The sequence below is a fragment of the Vigna unguiculata genome, chromosome 4 (assembly GCF_037176805.1).
Source record: "Vigna unguiculata cultivar grain cowpea cultivar isolate G323 ecotype 2 chromosome 4, ASM3717680v1, whole genome shotgun sequence".
NCBI classification, from domain to species: domain Eukaryota; kingdom Viridiplantae; phylum Streptophyta; class Magnoliopsida; order Fabales; family Fabaceae; genus Vigna; species Vigna unguiculata.
Window position 1 is genome coordinate 22,789,698 of NC_140795.1, and position 19,346 is coordinate 22,809,043.

The window sequence follows — 19,346 nt, forward strand, 5'->3', positions numbered from 1 at the left end:
CGCGAGTTTGGGTTTGTTTCTGCAAGTCTCGCCTGGGCGAGGCCTGGTCGCTTGGGTGAGAACGTCGGTCCTCGCCATTGTTCGCCCTGCACAACCATCCAAACACACTCCAAACAGCAGCATACATTCATTTAATATTTCACAATGACACCACACTCGTACAAAGCATAAAAACAGTGGCAAAATGTGCGAGAAACAGACTTTAACAAAGATCCCTAGCTTCCCTTACCTTGAATGGGCTAAAATAAGATCACAACACCGAACAACGGAACACCACGACTCTAGAAAGAGATCACAACAGTGTAAAAGTGAAGCGGTCAGAGTTAAACGGGTTTATCAGTACAAACCCTAGCTGAACTTACAAGGAGTACGTTGAAGGAAGAAGAGCATGGTTGAGATCAACTTACATGGACGGAAGAGAGCTTGTTTGCACTTGGAAACGAACGAGATCCAAAACCCTAGCAGAGGAAAAACAGCAGCCGCTCAAAGGGTGGAAGGGTTCTGTTTTTCGAAAGTGAGCACAAAGTTTAAGTTTAAGGCAGATTAGGTCTGATCTTCCCCTTTGGGCCAGCCCTTAGGCCCAACAAGATTAGGGCAACTCTTAAAAAAAAGGCAGAAAATAAATGGGTCTTGCATCTATAATAATTATTTTTCAAATTAGTTTATAAATTATCCATAAAACGCTTAATATGTAAATTTATGCAATCATTTATATATTGTTATCAAGTCATATTATTTACACAATTCAAGATTTAGTAGAGTATGAGACAAAATTTTGGAAAAATAAATAAAAACTAAACACATTAAAAAAAAATTGATGATTAGATTATCTTGGTCCGAGGAGGTAGAGAGATTTAAACGAGGAAGTGAAAATAATATTGAGATACCATGATATCACGAGATCTTTTAGTTAAAAGTAATAAATTTAGAAATATTGATAAACATGTATGCTAAAAATATATTTGATTCTTTGATCGTCCATAAAGTTTTAAATACGACAAACCACTTTCTAAAATTGAATTTTATCTTTTTCTTCGTTACAAGTCATTATTTTTAAAATAAAAAAAACACAAATTTTGTTTTATTTACATTTTTTTATTTAGGTACCAACTAATGTCATTTTGTTAATGTTTCAAAGCCTATGATTAGATACACATTTCAAACTATTTTAGTTAATTCTAATTGATGTAACGAAATTAAATTCATGATTAAGAGAAAATATTATAAATTATAAATATCAAAAACAATTTCACATTAAAATTTATATATATTATAAATTATAAATTCTAAGTCCATTTAGGTATAATTTAATTTTTTTTTCTTTTGGTATTAAGAAAAAGTTAGGAATTAAACCATTAAAATCATTTAATTATTATAGTCATAAAATAATTTTAATTCAGTATTAAATATAATTTAAATTTGTAAAACTTATTTATATTTATGTACTAAAATAGAATATTTAATAATATATAAATTATTAATTGTTACTATATTTAAATTTAAATATTTTATTTTGATCGACTCAATTATCGTACATTATTTAAAACAATTATATAATAAAATATGTTTTACTAAAAAAATATACGAAAAAACTTAAATATATTTTTATAATAAAACATTTATTATTTAAATTTACAAAATAGAATATTTATATTAAATTTTAATTATATTTTTATTACTATAAATTTATTTTACAAAACATATTTTTCTATTTTGTAAGTCCCGTTGCACGGGTTAAAATATTAATATTATAAAAGAATGTTTATTAGTGTTATTATATAATTATTAAATAATTAAAAATAAATCCTAATTCTTAATTGAAATCTGAAATTAAAACACCTAATTCCAAAACCGTCAAATTCAATTAAAATAATAATTAAATAATTAATATAATATAATTAATATTATATTACATTCCTCTCCTAAAAGCTACAGAACAATAAAATTAGTTTCCTCCACAATCAACAGTTTTCTTCCCCAACTAAACCCTGCAGCACAACAACGGAGACCCGATTGAGGAGCGGCAAGCGAACGACGGCGATCGAACAACGGCTTGGTGAGCCCGGCGATTAAAAACCTACGTAGGTGAGTTTTCTTCAGTTTCTCACACCAAACTACTGTGGTGGCTGCCGTTTTCAAATTCTCTTTAAGCCTAATTGTTGCTTCTGATGTCAGCACATTGGAGTAGCTAAATGGGGAACGATGAAGGTTGTGATAAGCAAAAGAGAGTGGTTTTTGTGACTGTAGGGACGACCTGTTTTGATGCTCTTGTGAGAGCTGTGGATTCCAATATCGTTAAACAAGCCTTGTTTGCTAAAGGATACACCCACCTTCTTATTCAAATGGGTCGAGGATCATATCTTCCCACAAAGGTACTTTCCCCTTTATGATTTCTTTCCATCCTGAGAAAAACTCATTTGATACTTTTTGGTTGAGAATTTCTTTTGTAATAGTTAAATTATAAATCAATTTGTGCTGATGGGGGTTGTGAAATTCTCACTTGATCGTTTCTTGAATCAACATTGCAAGCTACTTGCTTGAAAAAAAGGTTTACATATCATTGGTTATTAGATAAATATGTATGGATATTGTAACAAACTTAATTTAAGCAAGCTGACATCTAGTAACTGTATGCAAAAAAGTTTAACTAATTCCAAAAATGGAGGGAGATAACAATTTGCAGACTTTATTATTCTCTTTTTCATGGTCTCGTTTACTAAGTGTTTTCGTTCTTATTATTAACATTTTCTTTTTTATTTGTAGTCTGAAGGAGATGGTGCTCTGGCTGTAGACTACTTCACTTTTTCATCCAGTATTGCAGCTCATCTCAGATCAGCTTCTCTTGTCATTAGCCACGCAGGTATGTTGGTTACAACTAGTCTATTGCATGATTTTTTGTGTATTCTTATGTCTATATTGGTAGAGCTTATCATGTACGTTGTCTTGGTACCTAATTCCGTATTCTGCTATCGTATCCATGTAGATTAATCAGCTTTCAGTATGAATGTTTTTGTGTGTATGCCTAACTTTTCCTTGACTTTATCAGTCTTATTGATTTTGGCATCTCTATTATTGGTTCTTATCAAAGAGTGACCTCTTTGTGGAAATCTTCCTTGACTTATCGGTCTTATTGATTGTGGCGTCTCTATTATCGGTCCTTATCAAAGAAGGACTTCTTTGTAGCGGATCTTACTTATCGATATGTTAGATCGTAATGTTCTTCCATCTCTGCTTATTCCGCATTTTTTATAATTATAAAAATTATAAACTATGATTTATCTTTTTTATATTTCATCTAATTTTCAAAAATTAACAATGATCGTCAACTTTCCTGAATAGGATCGTATCACACTTTATGCCAATGACTTGATATCCTCTAGTAAGAAAGATATGATCCTATAAGATTAATGATATGGTCAAGATATTTGTGATTATAAAGATATGATAAATATGTTCATGATCTTAATATGTATAATTATAAAGATGTATTTCTTATTTATGTAATTATAGCACTCCCCCTTGAGATGGTGCATGTAAAATTATATGTGCTCAGCTTGCTGCTAATGTGATTGATCCTTGGCCCTCTTTTAGAGATTTGGTGAATTTGTCTCTAGAGTCCAACTTTTCTCTTATGAAAAAGAATGACGACCTACCACAATATTTGTTGTTCTTTCATGAAAGACAATATTAGAGGTAATACGTAATGCTAGTTGCTTGTGACATGTAAGGTGCATTTGAGAATTTTCTTCAAATTTAAGGTCTTCGAGAATTTTCTTCAAATTTTGTTTGTGGATCACATTCATCAATGTGCATGTTTTGGCATTCACCAATTATAATCTCATTCCATCCTAGAAATCCCCTGCATACATAATGAGCACCTAAGAATGCAATTTGCTTAATATAAGAGTAAAAACAAATAAAAATATGCAGGGTAACGGTTTAAATAATATGTCAATTAACTAAACCTAAATAGGAAGAACACTAAAATGCTTGGCCTCAATGCTATAATATAAAACACCCATCTGAATCCCTTTATTAGAAGCTTAAAGTCCAAACTATTATTGAAGCATTGGGTAAGTGCTCTGAACTATGAAATAACACCTGTTGGGTTTCCATTACAGCTGGAGTAGCATTAATTCTCTGAATGAGCAACTTTTCTTTGGTAATGTTGTTTATCCTTTTCCCTCAACTCCTTATTACAAAAGTGCTGTCTAAAACTGCATGATTAAGAGGAGAAAATATCTAATGGTTTTCGCAATAAGTTCACAAACGGTTTCTAGAACATTTTTTTAATGGCCAAGAGAGGCAGTGCACAAGTAATAGAAAGTGACAATCAACACCTTTTTTTCTTTTTTATATTAGATCACCCGTAACTTGAGTTATGTCCAATTTTTCAATGCAAATTGCAAAGTGTTCCACTAAACAAACAAATGTTTACAAGTACTGGTATGTGGTTTCCATTTTCAATTACTTCTCATATCTATGATTTGATTTGAAGAACACAATCATATGTTATTTCTTGTAATCAAACTTTTCGCCCTTAAATAGCGAAGGTTTGTTTGCAATTTGTCTTTTGTTCTCCATTGTAGCTAGGATCATTACATCTTGCCCTATAAAGAACTAACCCCAAGAAGTTTGCTTTGGGATATGTTAACTTTAGAAAGGGGAGTGGGTTCAAATAGAGCTAAAAGGTCACCTTTGAATATTTTTGCAATATGTTCTATTAGGGGCTTAAAAGTTGGTCATCTGAAGGTTTTCTGAAACATTCACCAAAGCTTTTTTAAAACATTTTATTGCTGGCCATTGGCGAAGAGAAGCAATGTGCAAGTAATAAAAAGAGACTGGTCATTTTTGTTTTTATTCTAGCTCATTCTTAACCTAGGTTACATCCTATTCTTCAATGTTGTAAAATGTTCCACTGAACAAATAATTGTTTACAAGTATTTTTCACTACCACTTTTGGCATACATGTGCACAAAGTCTTTCCAGTATCCGCTCAAATTTCCATGTGTTTAAGTACAAGTACACAACAACAACTCTCCAGGATAAATACACATTCTCTCTTGGCTATAAGATAAAAAAAATGTTATGTAAAAGGTTTCATTCTCAGCCGATTGGATATCAAATACAAGAACACCTTTTTGTAAGAGATTAACTTAACACATGAAAGATTTACAAATATGAGCACTCCTTTTACAAGTTGTCTAGAAGATGCTCCCACCAAGCACTTAGAAACTTGAAAGAATGAAAGAATACATGCGTATGCACATAAGTTTGTTTCTCGATGTTTTGTTCCAAGTCTTTATGTGCATGAATTTGTAGGTATGAGTCCTTCCCAGCCAAACATGATGAACACTATGGCAATAGACTGGTTATTGTAGAGACAACGGTTCTGTGGAGATTATTCTATAAGCACGCTTATCTTTTATACACACCCATCTACCGATATATACTCCTAATGATTTCTTTTTATTGTATAACCGCTATGCTATTTTTAATTCAATACTTGTAACACGTAATCAGTTATTTTCAATGACATGTTCTTGTTGATTACTACCACCAGTCCATTATTAATGAATCCTTTCCTAATTCACTTGGATCTCAACTCATCATCTTAATTAGTAGTTGCTAACCTACTTGATTCCTTGGGCCTATTTGATGTTAGCTTTCCCCAATTTATGTTCTGTTTCAAGCACAAACTTGGTTAATAAAACTATTAGTTTTTATTGTTGATGAGAGCCTAACCAACGGAAGGTGGCGCCCAGCGAGAGTGACACGTCTTGAAAGCTTCACCTATGTTTTTTATTTTTTGTTTTCTTTAATTAAGGGTTGTATTTAGGAGTTAAGCCATGTTTAGTTTGACCTAATTTTAGGGCAACTTACTCTTAGACTATAAATAGAAAGTTTCCTTCTTTGTAAAGAGAGATTTGGAAGATACATGAAGGGACATTGTTGAGTGTTTTCTCTTGTGTATGTGCACTCGAGTCTTATCTTGAGCAAGTGGCTTAAGTGGCGACTCCTCCACTTATCTCATGGAACCTATTAAGTGGCGTGGAGAGGAGCACAATTCCATTTCTTCGTGGCTGTCTTCACTTATCTTGCAAGCATGCAAGTGGCGTGTTAAAGCTGTTGCACTTATCTCGGATGGCTATTCGAGTGGCATGCTGAATTTGGATTTGCCCACTTATCTTGGCTTTATCCCCAAGTGGCGTGGCTTCCTTCGCTCGCTCCATCTTCCGATCGATTCACGTTTCGACGTCATCCCCTACTCCATCCCACTCATGTTTTAGGGTTTATTCATGTTTTAGGGTTTGTTTCACATTCTCCTTTTGATTTTTGTGTTTCGAGTATGTGTTTGTCGTACTCTTCGTCCACCCCTTTTTTGTTTGCATCCATTCACGAACCCTCAGTTCACATGTTCCCCAAATTTCGAATCTCGTCCTACGTCATTTGGTATTCAGAGCTTAGGTTTTGATGAATTTGTGGTTATCTGAAATTGGGGCATTCGTGTACTGGTTCCTGATTGATGCTTTAGACATTCAATTTTAGTTATGTTCGTGTTTTCAGTTCACTTGCGGATCGTAATCCATTTTCTACTCGCGTGATTAATTTTGTTGAGTTTTTGTTTTTCTTATTTTCATCTAAGTGCTTCTTTTGGTAATGTTGTCTTGTGCCTTCAGATTGTTTAGTTCTGCAATTGTTGCCTTCAGATTGTTTAGTTCTGCAATTGTCTCGTATTCGGTGTTTTTACATATGTGCTTAATTTCATTCTGTATAATTGTCTTGTGTGCAGTCCAGGTGTTTGATATATTGTGTCATTCACGTTACCTTGAACAAACACCTCTAGAGACCTTAAAAGTGCTGTGTTTGCTTGTTTTAGGTGCTGTTTTGTCCCTGTTAAAATCCTTTCTCTTATTCCTTTTGGTATTGAATTGCTCTGGTTTTGTCTGCCCTAGAGATTGAGGTGGAGTTGTTCCACTTTTTCTTGAGACGTTAGCTCAAGAGATTGGCCAAGTAAAGAGATGCATTCTGGCTTGTGGAGAGAAAAGAATTGAGTGAACCGTACCCCACACCTGTTTGGCCGAGAGATACATTTGAGAGAGTGTGTTTTGCCTAAACTAGTTTTCTGTGTTGTAGCGTTAAAGATCTCTTTTTGGAGTTTTCTGGTGCATGATTGTTTTTGAATGTTGGCTGGTGATAGGTTTAGAATAGTTTATAAAAGGAGGGAAAAGAGGAATAACTGAAGGAGGGAAAAGAGGAATAACTGACTATGACAATTATAACCTCTGTAGAGTAATTCTGTTTTCGTTTTTTTAAAACTGTCTTATAACTGATTATTATAAATAATCAGAGGTTATAGGAAAAAGGCAGTTTTGGTTTTTCCTGAAAGGATTGGTAGGAGAGTGAGGATCTCTCAAAGCTTCCTCAGTTGTAATCTTGAGTTCTGGCTTCTTCTCTTTTGGCACAAGCAGTGTTGTTCAATAAAAGTAATCAAGAATTAATCTTGATTGTTCTGTATTACTAATTGTCCCTATCAATTGGTATTCAGAGCGCCTTCTGGGTTCTGTGGGAAGGGTTCGTTAGAGCATGGTCCATACCAGAATGGAGTCACGCATGGATGGGGTTGAACGCATGGTCCAAGAAATGGCTCAAGATCGGGACAGACAGGAAAATGAGGCTCATCAACGGTTCCAACGTTTAGAAGACATGATTCGTGGTCTTACAGTGGTGGTGGAGAAAATATCGTCAACAGGAAAATCGGATAGTGATGACATTTCAGTCACAAATGGAGTACATTCTTCTTCTTTGTCCAGATGGAGAAAACTGGATACTCCAGTTTTTATAGGAGAGGATGCTTATGGCTGGACCAATAGGTTGGAGCGCTATTTTCGTTTAAAAGCGGTAACAGAGGACGAAAGGATGCAGGCAGTTCTTATTGCTTTGGAAGGAAAGGCTTTGAATTGGTTCCAATGGTGGGAAACGTGTAATCCCAAGCCTACATGGGATGCTTTCAAGATTGCAGTGGTGCGCAGGTTTCAACCAACCATGTTGGATAATCTGTTTGAGGTTTTGCTTGGCTTAAAACAAACAGGTCCGGTTGAAGAGTATATTGAAAATTTTGAACAATATGCTGGGTTCTTGAAAAACGTGGAGCAAGATTATTTGGTAGGCATTTTCTTGAACGGGTTAACAGAAGGTATCAAGGCGGAAGTGAAGCTACATGAACCAAAAAGTCTTGCTGAACTAATGATGAAAGCTAAAATGGTGGAGGAAAAAATTAGAGTCACATCTAAAAGCGGCCTTACAGGGGTTAGCAGCAATATTTCAGGGGCCAAACCATATTCAGCCACCAGAACCTTTTCAAGAGAAGGCAGTCACTCGGTCGCTTCTAGTACTACCAATAAGGAAAAGGGGGAGAGCAGTGAGGTGTCTATAAGAAATTCAGGGGGGCTGCGACAACGAGGAGCCCCTTTTCGAAAATTATCTGATGCAGAATTGCAAGACAAGATGAAAAAAGGTTATGTTTTAGATGTGATGAGAAGTTTGGGCCTCAACATGTCTGTAGAAACAAACAGTTGCACATGTTACTACTGTCAGAAGACGAAATAACTGAATTGGGGGAATTCCAACACCACACAGCGACAACAGAAGATACCTTGAAGGACACAAGACAGGTTTTACAGTTATCCTTGTGTACCATGGCTGGTCTCACTACCAAGAAGTCTTGGAAACTTTGGGGTAAAATTGGAGAGGAAACAGTGATTGTTTTGTTGGATTGTGGAGCTTCCCACAATTTTATTTCAAATAATTTGATTGGTAGATGTGGGTTGCAGACAATGGCTACTCCCTCTTATGTGGTGGAAGTTGGAGATGGTAGAAAGATTGAGTGTCAAGGAAAATGTGCAGATTTTATCTTGGAAATCCAAGGATTACAAATTCAACAAGACTTTTTCATTTTTGAGATAGGTGGAGCTGATATTGTGTTGGGCTTAGAGTGGTTGGCCAGTTTAGGGGAGGTTAAGGCAAATTTTGGCAACTTAAAACTTACCATTGGTGGAGGGGACCAGCAGCACATGGTAATGGGGGATCCTGCTTTATCCACTACTGCAACTTCATTTAAAAGGTTGATACATGAATTGCAGCAAGGGGACCAGGGGTTTTTGGTGGATATGGTTCAGAATCATGACGTTGTGGATTCCACGGCTTGTACAAAGGAAGTGGAGCAAGTGTTGGCATCCTATGGTGTGGTTTTTCAAGAGTTCCAGGAATTACCTCCTACCCGAAAACAAGATCATGCTATTCATCTCAAGGAGGGAGCATCCATTCCAAACTTAAGACCATATAAGTATTCACACTCACAAAAGAATGAGATTGAAAGATTGATTGGTGATATGCTGAATGTTGGTATTATTCGGCCTAGTATTAGTCCTTATTCCAGCCCTATTATCTTGGTGAAAAAGAAAGATGGTGGATGGAGGTTTTGTGTAGATTACAGGGCTCTTAACAAGGTAACCATTCCAAATAAATTTCCTATTCCAGTCATAGATGAATTATTGGATGAACTGGCTGGTGCAACTATCTTTTCTAAGCTAGATCTCAAGTCTGGTTACCACCAGATTCGTATGAAAGAAAGTGATATTGAGAAGACAGCTTTTCGAACCCATGAGGGCCACTATGAATTTCTAGTCATGCCTTTTGGTTTGACAAATGCGCCAACAACATTCCAATCTCTAATGAATGAAGTTCTCAAGCCTTTTTTGCGAAAATTTGTGTTGGTGTTTTTCGATGATATCTTGGTTTACAGCACTTCTATGGATCTGCACCTCCAACATTTATCACAAGTTCTTCAACTACTATGTGATCATCACTTAAAAGTTAATAGAAAGAAATGCAGCTTTGGCCAAGACAACATTGAATACTTGGGCCATGTGATCTCGGGAAATGGGGTATCTGCTGACCCTAAGAAGGTAGAAGCTATGTCTAAATGGCCTAGACCGAAGGACGTCACTGCTTTAAGAGGTTTTCTTGGTCTCACGGGTTACTGTAGAAGGTTTGTTCGAGATTATGGTAAAATTGCACAACCTCTAACACAATTGCTTAAAAAGGAAGGTTTTGTTTGGTCTAATGAAGCACAACACGCCTTCGAAGCATTGAAGACTGCTGTCTCCCAATTATCCACACTAGGGGTGTCCGATTTTTCCAAATCTTTTGTGGTTGAGACTGATGCTTCCAGTAAAGGGTTAGGAGCTGTGTTATTACAAGAGGGCAGACCCTTGGCCTTTTGGAGCCAAGCCTTGACAGAAAGGGGTCAAAGAAAATCAGTTTATGAACGAGAACTCATGGCTATCGTCCAAGCTGTGCAAAAATGGAAACATTACTTGATGGGTACTCACTTTACCATTGTCACTGATCAAAAAAGCTTAAAGTTTTTGAATGATTAGAAATTGTTGACAGAGGAACAATTTAAATGGGCTTCGAAGCTCATTGGGTTGGATTTTGACATCAAGTATCGACCTGGGAAGGAAAATATGGTTGCTGATGCATTATCCCGACAAGTCTTCTTTAACATTTCTGTCCTACAACCTCAAGAGTGGGACGATTGGGATACAGAAATCCAAAAGGATGTGAAAATGAGCAGCATTATGCAGAATTTGTTAGTGGATCCTACTGCTCATGCACAGTTTCAACTAAAAAAAAGGGGAAATTGTACTATCAAGGCAAACTTGTTTTGCCTAAACATTATAGTCGAATCCCTACTATCATTAAAGAGCTTCATGAATCTCCATTAGGTGGTCATAGTGGGTACTTTCGCACTCTTAAACGAATTGCAGGTGTTCTATATTGGGAGGGCATGAGAGGAGATATTAAGAATTTTGTGATGCAGTGTGACACTTGCCAGAGGAATAAAACTGAGACTCTAGCTCCTGCTGGTTTACTACAACCATTGCCAATTCCAACTTAGGTTTGGAGTGATATCTCCATGGATTTTATTGGGGGTCTACCTAAAGCAAAGGGGATGGACACTATTCTTGTAGTGGTCGATCGCCTCACTAAGTATGCCCATTTCTTTGCTTTAGCACATCCTTATACTGCTGCAGATGTGGCTGCCATTTTTGTTAAAGAGGTGGTTCGGTTACATGGGTTTCCTTCAACAATTGTTTCAGATAGGGACAAACTGTTTTTAAGTCAATTTTGGAAGGAATTGTTCAAAACAGCAGGTACAAAGCTCAAATACAGTACAGCATACCATCCCCAAACGGATGGTCAAACGGAGGTGGTTAATCGTTGTTTGGAAACTTATCTAAGGTGTATGACAGGATCTCAACCTAAGTTATGGCCTAGCTGGTTACCTTGGGCCGAATTCTGGTTTAACACTAATTACCATGCTTCCTCAAAAATGACACCATTTAAAGCTTTATATGGTCGCAACCCACCCTTGCTTTTGAAAGGGACAACCATTCCTTCTAAAATAGAGAGTGTCAACCAGTTGCAAGATGAACGTGATGCGATTTTGAAAGCATTAAAGTCCAATCTCTGTCGAGCTCAAGAGCAGAATCGACTTCAAGCCAACAAGCATAGAAGAGATGTTACATATCAAATTGGTGATTGGGTGTTCCTTAATGTTAGATGATATAATATTGTGTTTAATAGTTGGGCTCAGCCCATTATGTATTTCTGGGATTTGGCCCATTATCAATATAAATAAACTGTCCTTTGTGTAGGGTTTACACAAGGGAGATTAATCCCAAAACCCTATTTCATCTTATTTTACATGGTATCTAGAGCTTAGGTTAGTTTACTACAGCCACCGTCCCGCCGCCGCTCATTGCCGCCGCTTCTGTCGTCGTCACCGTCGCCTACGCCGCCGCCGCCGCCGCCGCCGTCGCCGGAGCTGCAGTTTCGACCGACGACCAGACGGTTTTGTTCGTCTCGGCCAGGCGACTCCAACGCCGCAGAGATCGCCGCCATCGGAGCTCTCACGCGCCTCCACGCGCCGCCGCAAGCTCCGGCAGCCGCCACCTCTCCGCCGCGCGTGACGGCGCGTCGCCGGTCGTTTTCTGCGCCGATCAACTTCGCCTGAATCGCCTTCTTGAGCTCTTTCTGAATCTGTGGTTGTTGTTTCAATCGGAGCACCTTGAATTTTTAGGGTTTCTCCCTCTATGGCTTCTTCCGCTGCCAATTCGAGTGTGTCATCTTCAAGCACTCCGCTGTCTGAACCCTCTGTTTATACCAACTACGTCAATGTGCATTTATCCATTGACAAGTTGGATGGCACAAATTACGCGACATGGGCATCCGATATCAAACTTTGGCTCAAGAGTCAAGGATATGAAGATCATCTCACCCAGAGTGTAACTACAGTTGCTGCAGATGAAGTTTCCCGCTGGACGAAAATTGATGCCCAATTATGCATCGTCATTAAGTCCACCATTAACTCTTCGCTGAAACAAATGTTTCGTTCATATGAAACATGTTCAGACGTTTGGGCACAGGCCAAGTTGTTATACACCAATGACACTCAACGTCTTTATGGTGTTTGTCAGGATCTTTTCAAAGTTGTTGCTCCGCAGAGTCCTGGACCCATGGCTGAATATTTGGGCAAAATTCATGCCCTTCTGCATGAGTTTAATGAGTTATTGCCTCCGGCCTCCACTCCAGCTGAAGAACTTGAGCAACGGTCAAAGTTCTTTATGTTATTGGCATTACATGGTCTTTCTGATGAATATTCCCATGTTCGCGACCAGATTTTGGGGTCTCCTGTTGTGCCCAACTTCACTGCTACTAGTTCTGCCCTTTTACGTGTGCCAAGAAAACAAATCATTGATACATCTACTTGTGCTGATGATTCCTCAGTCTTGGTCTCTCAGCGGGATGATCGCAATCGTTCTCGCAAGCCGGGAAAGGGACGACCCAAGTGTGACCATTGTGGCAAATTAGGCCACAAGATTGACAAATGTTATGCTCTACATGGACGTCCTCCTCGGTCTGCTGCAGTAGTTCACTCTGATCCTCCTCCCCGATCAGCGACTGTGGATCCTGCTTCATCTGATACCGCAGGGCACCCTGCCATTTTCAACGACTTTCTCAAATGGTATGAGGAACGTCAAAGTTCTAGTTCCACTACATCTGCCTCTGTTGCACGCACAGGTACATCATTCGTTGGCCTGACTCACTCTGATTCTCTTGGTCCTTGGGTTCTTGACTCAGGCGCCACAGACCATATTACTGGTAACAAATCTTTGTTTTCTTCTTTGTCTTGTCCGGATCATTTACCCTCAGTTACAATGGCTGATGGGTCTAGAGTCTCATCTCATGGTGTTGGTACTGTTAATATTTTTCCATCCATATCCATTGATCATGTTCTTTATGTTCCTAGGTCTCCATTCAATTTATTATCTGTCAGTCGACTAACTCGTTCTCTTGATTGTATTATTTCCTTTACCAAAGATTCTGTTTGTTTACATGACCGGAGTTCGAGACACATGATTGGCACCGGATGTGAGTCTCATGGTCTGTATCATCTTCGTCCTCCTTCACATGTTGGCGCGGCTATGGAATCACCATCCCTTCTTCATGCACAATTTGGTCATCCCAGCCTTGCCAAACTGCAACAACTTGTCCCCAGCTTGTCCAAGTTATCTAGTTTGTCGTGTGAGTCTTGTCAATTAGGAAAGCATAGTCGTAGTTCGTTTCCTTGTAGTGTCTCACAACGAGCTTTGTCCCCTTTTGCATTAGTTCATTCGGACATTTGGGGACCTAGTCGTGTTAAGTCTACTTTAGGTTTTCAGTATTTTGTTACTTTTATTGATGATTATTCAAGATGTACTTGGTTATATTTAATGAAAAATCGTTCTGAGTTGTTCTCTATTTTTCAATCATTCTTTCATGAAATTAAAACACAGTTTGGGGTTTCTATTCGAAATTTGCGGAGTGATAATGGTCGTGAATATCTCTCTCAATCCTTCAAACATTTTATGGCTTCTCAGGGCATTCTTCATCAAACATCATGCGCTTATACACCCCAACAAAATGGAGTGGCTGAGCGCAAGAATAGGCACCTTATTGAAACAACTCGCACTCTTTTAATTCATGGTGCAGTTCCTTCACATTTTTGGGGTGATGCGGTTCTTACTGCTTGTTATCTTATTAATCGCATGCCTTCTTCAGTCTTGCATAACCAAGTTCCTCATTCTATTTTATTTCCTCACGACCCTCTTCACCCTTTACCTCTTAAAGTCTTTGGGTCCACATGTTTTGTTCATGATTTTAGTCCTGGCTTGGATAAGTTGTCTCCGAGAGCCCACAAATGTGTCTTCTTAGGATTCCCCCGCTCACAAAAAGGGTATAAGTGTTTCTCTCCTTCCCTCAATCGTCATTTTATCTCCGCTGATGTCACCTTTGACGAGTCTTCTTTTTACTTCACACACCCCTCTTCTCGTTGTGAGCCACCATCTACTACTATAGATATCCCTGTTGTGTGTGATCCTCCTAGTGTGCCCACTTCCAGTGCCACCTCGGATTCTCCTCAGCCACCTCCGAGTGTACCTATTGCGGATAGACCACCTCTTCAGGTTTATAGCAGAAGACATCGTTGCCAACCACCAACTCATGACTCACATCAAGTGCCGAGTTATTTGTCTCCTCCGGTTCCAACAACTGAGTCTGATCTTCCCATTGCCCTTCGTAAAGGTATGCGTTCTACCCGTAATCATTCTCCTCATTATGCTGCTTTGAGTTATCATAGAATCTCTCCATCTTTCTATACATGCCTTTCGTCTATTTCCTCTTTGTCAATTCCAAAATCTTTAGGTGATGCATTAGCCCACCCTGGTTGGCGTCAGGCCATGCTTGATGAATTGAGTGCTCTCAGGCATAGTGGAACATGGGATCTTGTTCAATTACCATCCGGGAAATCTGTTGTTGGTTGCAGGTGGGTCTATGCTATCAAAGTTGGCCCTGATGGCACTGTTGACCGTCTCAAAGCTCGCCTTGTTGCCAAAGGTTACACACAGATCTTTGGTTTGGATTATGGTGATACTTTTTCTCCAGTGGCCAAGATGGCATCTGTTCGCTTATTCATTGCCATGGCTGCTCTTCGCCAATGGCCTCTTCACCAACTTGATGTCAAAAATGCATTCCTCAATGGCGATTTGAATGAAGAAATTTATATGGAGCAACCTCCGGGTTTTGTTGCTCAGGGGGAGTCTTCTGGATTGGTTTGTCGTCTTCACAAATCTTTATATGGCCTAAAGCAGTCTCCTCGGGCCTGGTTTGGAAAATTCAGTAGTGTTGTTCAACAATTTGGCATGTCTCGCAGTGAAGTGGATCATTCAGTTTTTTATCGTCACTCCAGTGCTGGATGTATCTACTTAATAGTGTATGTTGATGACATTGTTCTCACAGGAAGCGACAACCTTGGCATCTCCCTCTTAAAGCAACATCTTTGTCGTCATTTTCAGACCAAAGATCTTGGAAAACTCAGGTATTTCTTGGGTATTGAAGTAGCACAATCCAATAGTGGTATTGTCATATCTCAGAGGAAATATGCATTGGATATTCTGGAGGAAACTGGATTAATGAATTCTAAAGTAGTAGAAACACCCATGGATCCTAATATTAAACTTCTACCTAAACAGGGGGAGCCTTTCTCAGATCCTGAACAGTACAGACGGTTAGTTGGAAAGTTGAATTATCTTACTGTTACTCGTCCTGATATTTCCTTTGCTGTTAGCATGGTGAGTCAATTCCTTAATTCCCCATGTGAAGAACATTGGAATGCAGTTATTCGCATATTAAAGTATATCAAAAGCTCTCCTGGAAAAGGTTTACTATATGATTCCAACTCTGATACAAAAGTTGTATGTTATTCAGATGCTGACTGGGCAGGATCTCCTTCCGACAGAAGATCTACTTCCGGATATTGTGTCTCAATTGGTGGTAATTTGATCTCTTGGAAGAGCAAGAAACAAAGTGTTGTGGCAAGATCTAGTGCAGAAGCAGAATATAGAGCTATGGCTTTAGCCACATGTGAACTTGTTTGGCTTAAGCAATTGCTTCAAGAATTGCAATTTGGAGATGTCACTCAAATGACACTCATATGTGACAATCAGGCTGCTCTTCATATTAGCTCTAATCCTGTCTTTCATGAGAGGACCAAACACATTGAAATTGACTGTCACTTCATTCGAGAAAAAATCCTATCCGGGGACATCAAGACCGAGTTTGTCAATTCAAGTGATCAATTAGCAGATATTTTCACTAAGTCTCTTCGAGGACCTAGAATTGATTATCTTTGTAACAAGCTTGGTACATACGATTTGTATGCACCAGCTTGAGGGGGAGTGTTAGATGATATAATATTGTGTTTAATAGTTGGGCTCAGCCCATTATGTATTTCTGGGATTTGGCCCATTATCAATATAAATAAACTGTCCTTTGTGTAGGGTTTACACAAGGGAGATTAATCCCAAAACCCTATTTCATCTTATTTTACACTTAAAATACAACCTTATAGGTTTAAATCTTTGGCCAGACGACCTAATGAAAAACTGAGTCCTCGTATCGACGGGCCATATCAGATTTTGGAACGTATTGGTCCAGTGGCATACAAACTACTCCTTCCAGCCCACAGTCGTATTCACCCAGTTTTTCATGTATCCTTACTAAAGTCTGCTGCCACGGCTATCCCCACATCACAACCTTTACCCCCCATGCTTTCTGAAGATTATATATTGGAGGTGACACCTGAGAAAGTGTTGGATACTCGCCAGGATGCTAAAGGAGATTTGGAGGTTCTTCTAAAGTGGAGGCATCTTCCAGATTTGGAAAACAGCTGGGAGTCTGCCACAACCATCCAGCAAGAGTTTCCAGACTTTCACCTTGAGGACAAGGTGAATCTGCAGGGGCGGAGTAATGATAGGTTTGGAATAGTTTATAAAAGGAGGGAAAAGAGGAATAACTGACTATGACAGTTATAACCTCTGTAGAGTAATTCTGTTTTCGTTTTTTTAAAACTGTCTTATAACTGATTATTATAAATAATCAGAGGTTATAGGAAAAAGGCAGTTTTGGTTTTTCCTGAAAGGATTGGTAGGAGAGTGAGGATCTCTCAAAGCTTCATCAGTTGTAATCTTGAGTTCTGGCTTCTTCTCTTTTGGCACAAGCAGTGTTGTTCAATAAAAGTAATCAAGAATTAATCTTGATTGTTCTGTATTACTAATTGTCCCTATCAGCTGGTTTCACTTGGAGACGTTATGACCCTGTTTTGAGTTGGTGTTGTAAGTGAATTACTCCATGGCTGTTTATTTGGATGCATAGCGTGTGTTTGTGAAAATGGTTCAGAGAAATTACAGCTTTGACTTGTTCCAGCATGGTGCAACTTTGGTTTCTTTGGCCACGTGAACCAATTGATGCAGCAGCTGGACCATTCCACAAGAGGGAAGCGGTGTGTTGCAGTGGGCATTGAATTTTGTGCAGCAACCACCTTCATTTATCCAAAGCTGGGACAATAACGTGAAATTGGAGTTAGAAGTGCTAAAACAGTTTGGACCAACTGCAGCAGCAGCAGCGAAACGGTGCAAAGGGAGTCCGTCAATTATGCAGCAGCTTTCCTTTTTTTTTTTCCCTTTCGGTGCAGCAAACAAACTGGTGAAAATAGTTGACAGTTTTTGGATTTAATTGGTGGCAGCACTCATGCAAGCCAAGCAGTGTAAATTGGTGTGCAACGTGGTGGCCAAGAAGTATAATTGGTTGCCAAGAAGTATATGGAGAACACCAACATTGTTAGTAAACGAGTTCCTTTTATTCCTAATTGTGTGCTGCCCACACCAGCTGTATAGTATTCAATATCAGTATTTCCTTCATTAGTCACGAGATTTATAATGGATTTGATGAGTATTAAGAGTCATTTTGTTGTATCTTATTTAAAATGGATTTTTGAGGTGTAGGCACTGATGTTTATTCCATTACTAGCACTATTATTACTTTCATCAAACTCAACACTTAAATTTGTTGTTGTATTGTGATTAAGCTGGGAGAACATCATTCACATAAAAGAAAAGGACAATGCATAATAAGACAAAATTTTAAGTAACCTCTGTTGTGTTATTGTCAAGTCAAGGGTTAGGTAATCTCTATTTTTCTATTTTTATTGTTTGGGACCTGGTAACTTATTGTAACTGCGAATTTATGCAGGGTCCGGTAGCATATTTGAGACGTTGCGGCTTGGCAAACCTTTAATAGTGGTTGTAAATGAAGATTTGATGGATAATCATCAAAGTGAACTAGCCGAAGAACTTGCTGATAGAAAACATCTGTATTGTGCCGGTCCTCAAACACTCCAGCAAACTATTACGGATATGGATTTAAGTTCTCTCTCTCCTTATTCTCCAGGTGATGCTACACCGGTGGCCCAGCATATAAACAGTTTCCTTGGTTTTCCTGATGACTGATCTATAGAGCCTTTTTGCCCCTCTTTTGTGGTTAAATGCCATTGGGAAGGATGATAATGAATTTTTATGATATTTTGATGCCATAAATATTTTGGTCATATGAAGTGAATATTAGGTTAGTGTAAGCAATGTACTTGTGACACTTAATAGGGATGATATTCAATTTTGGTAACCTTCGGATGCATTAAATATTTTCAGTCTTAGTGTTGAATTGAAGAGCAATGCACATGAGGGTTGGTATTAAAGTTTTGGTCATCCGGGTGCCGTGAATATTCAGTTTTGGCGTTGAACTGAATATCATTTTCTATGCAAGCAATGTATATGTATTCCTGCACACTCTTTAGTTAGTTTTTATTATACACCAGGGAAAGAATCAAATATTAAATATGGGTAACACAATCTTAATTCTTAGTAGGTGAGTATATTTCTAATTCAAATTTGCATCTTATTTACATATTATGAGGTGATTATATTTCTATTTGATGTTAGATTTTTAACATATCCATACCTGTGGATAGTTTAATAAGAGTTTAGCTGGCGAAGTATAACCATCCCAATAAACTTGAATACGATAGAAACGGTAAGACTATAATATTATCTTTATAAGTGAGATTATATTTAGTTGGTACCGTGAGATTTTTAATATAAATAATTAACAAATGATTTGTATAAGTTAAATAATCAAGAAGAAACTATTAATATCGTAAGTTTTACATTTAAATAAACTTAATAATTTATGATAAGATTCAATAGTTGACCTTAATCATATTAGTTTTTATTAAGTTAAAATTTTAATATTTATACTATTTTTTATCCCATATTTGTTAATTTATGTGGTTATTTTATGGACAATTGAATATATTATTTATTGTAAGTAAAATAAATAAAAATAAA

General features: G+C 37.9%; 2 protein-coding genes across 3 annotated transcripts; both read left to right on the plus strand.

Moving 5' to 3' along the window:
- The first annotated feature begins 1,932 nt into the window (after positions 1-1,932).
- LOC114181715 (glycosyltransferase family protein 28) lies at positions 1,933-18,851 on the plus strand. Of its 2 annotated transcripts, none has more exons than XM_028068246.2 (4): positions 1,933-2,085; positions 2,176-2,372; positions 2,764-2,860; positions 18,196-18,851. In XM_028068246.2, the coding sequence occupies exons 2-4, from the start codon at positions 2,193-2,195 to the stop codon at positions 18,450-18,452; spliced, it is 534 nt and encodes a 177-aa protein (XP_027924047.1). In that variant the 5' UTR covers positions 1,933-2,085; positions 2,176-2,192; the 3' UTR covers positions 18,453-18,851. The 2 variants fall into 2 exon arrangements, with proteins under 2 accessions (XP_027924047.1, XP_027924048.1); XM_028068247.2 differs by having other exon boundaries at positions 1,933-2,081.
- On the plus strand, positions 4,228-8,610 carry LOC114181714 (uncharacterized). The gene has a single exon (XM_028068244.2). It carries the CDS (start codon positions 7,588-7,590, stop codon positions 8,608-8,610), a length of 1,023 nt encoding a protein of 340 aa, XP_027924045.1. The 5' UTR covers positions 4,228-7,587.
- Positions 18,852-19,346: the final 495 nt, after the last annotated feature.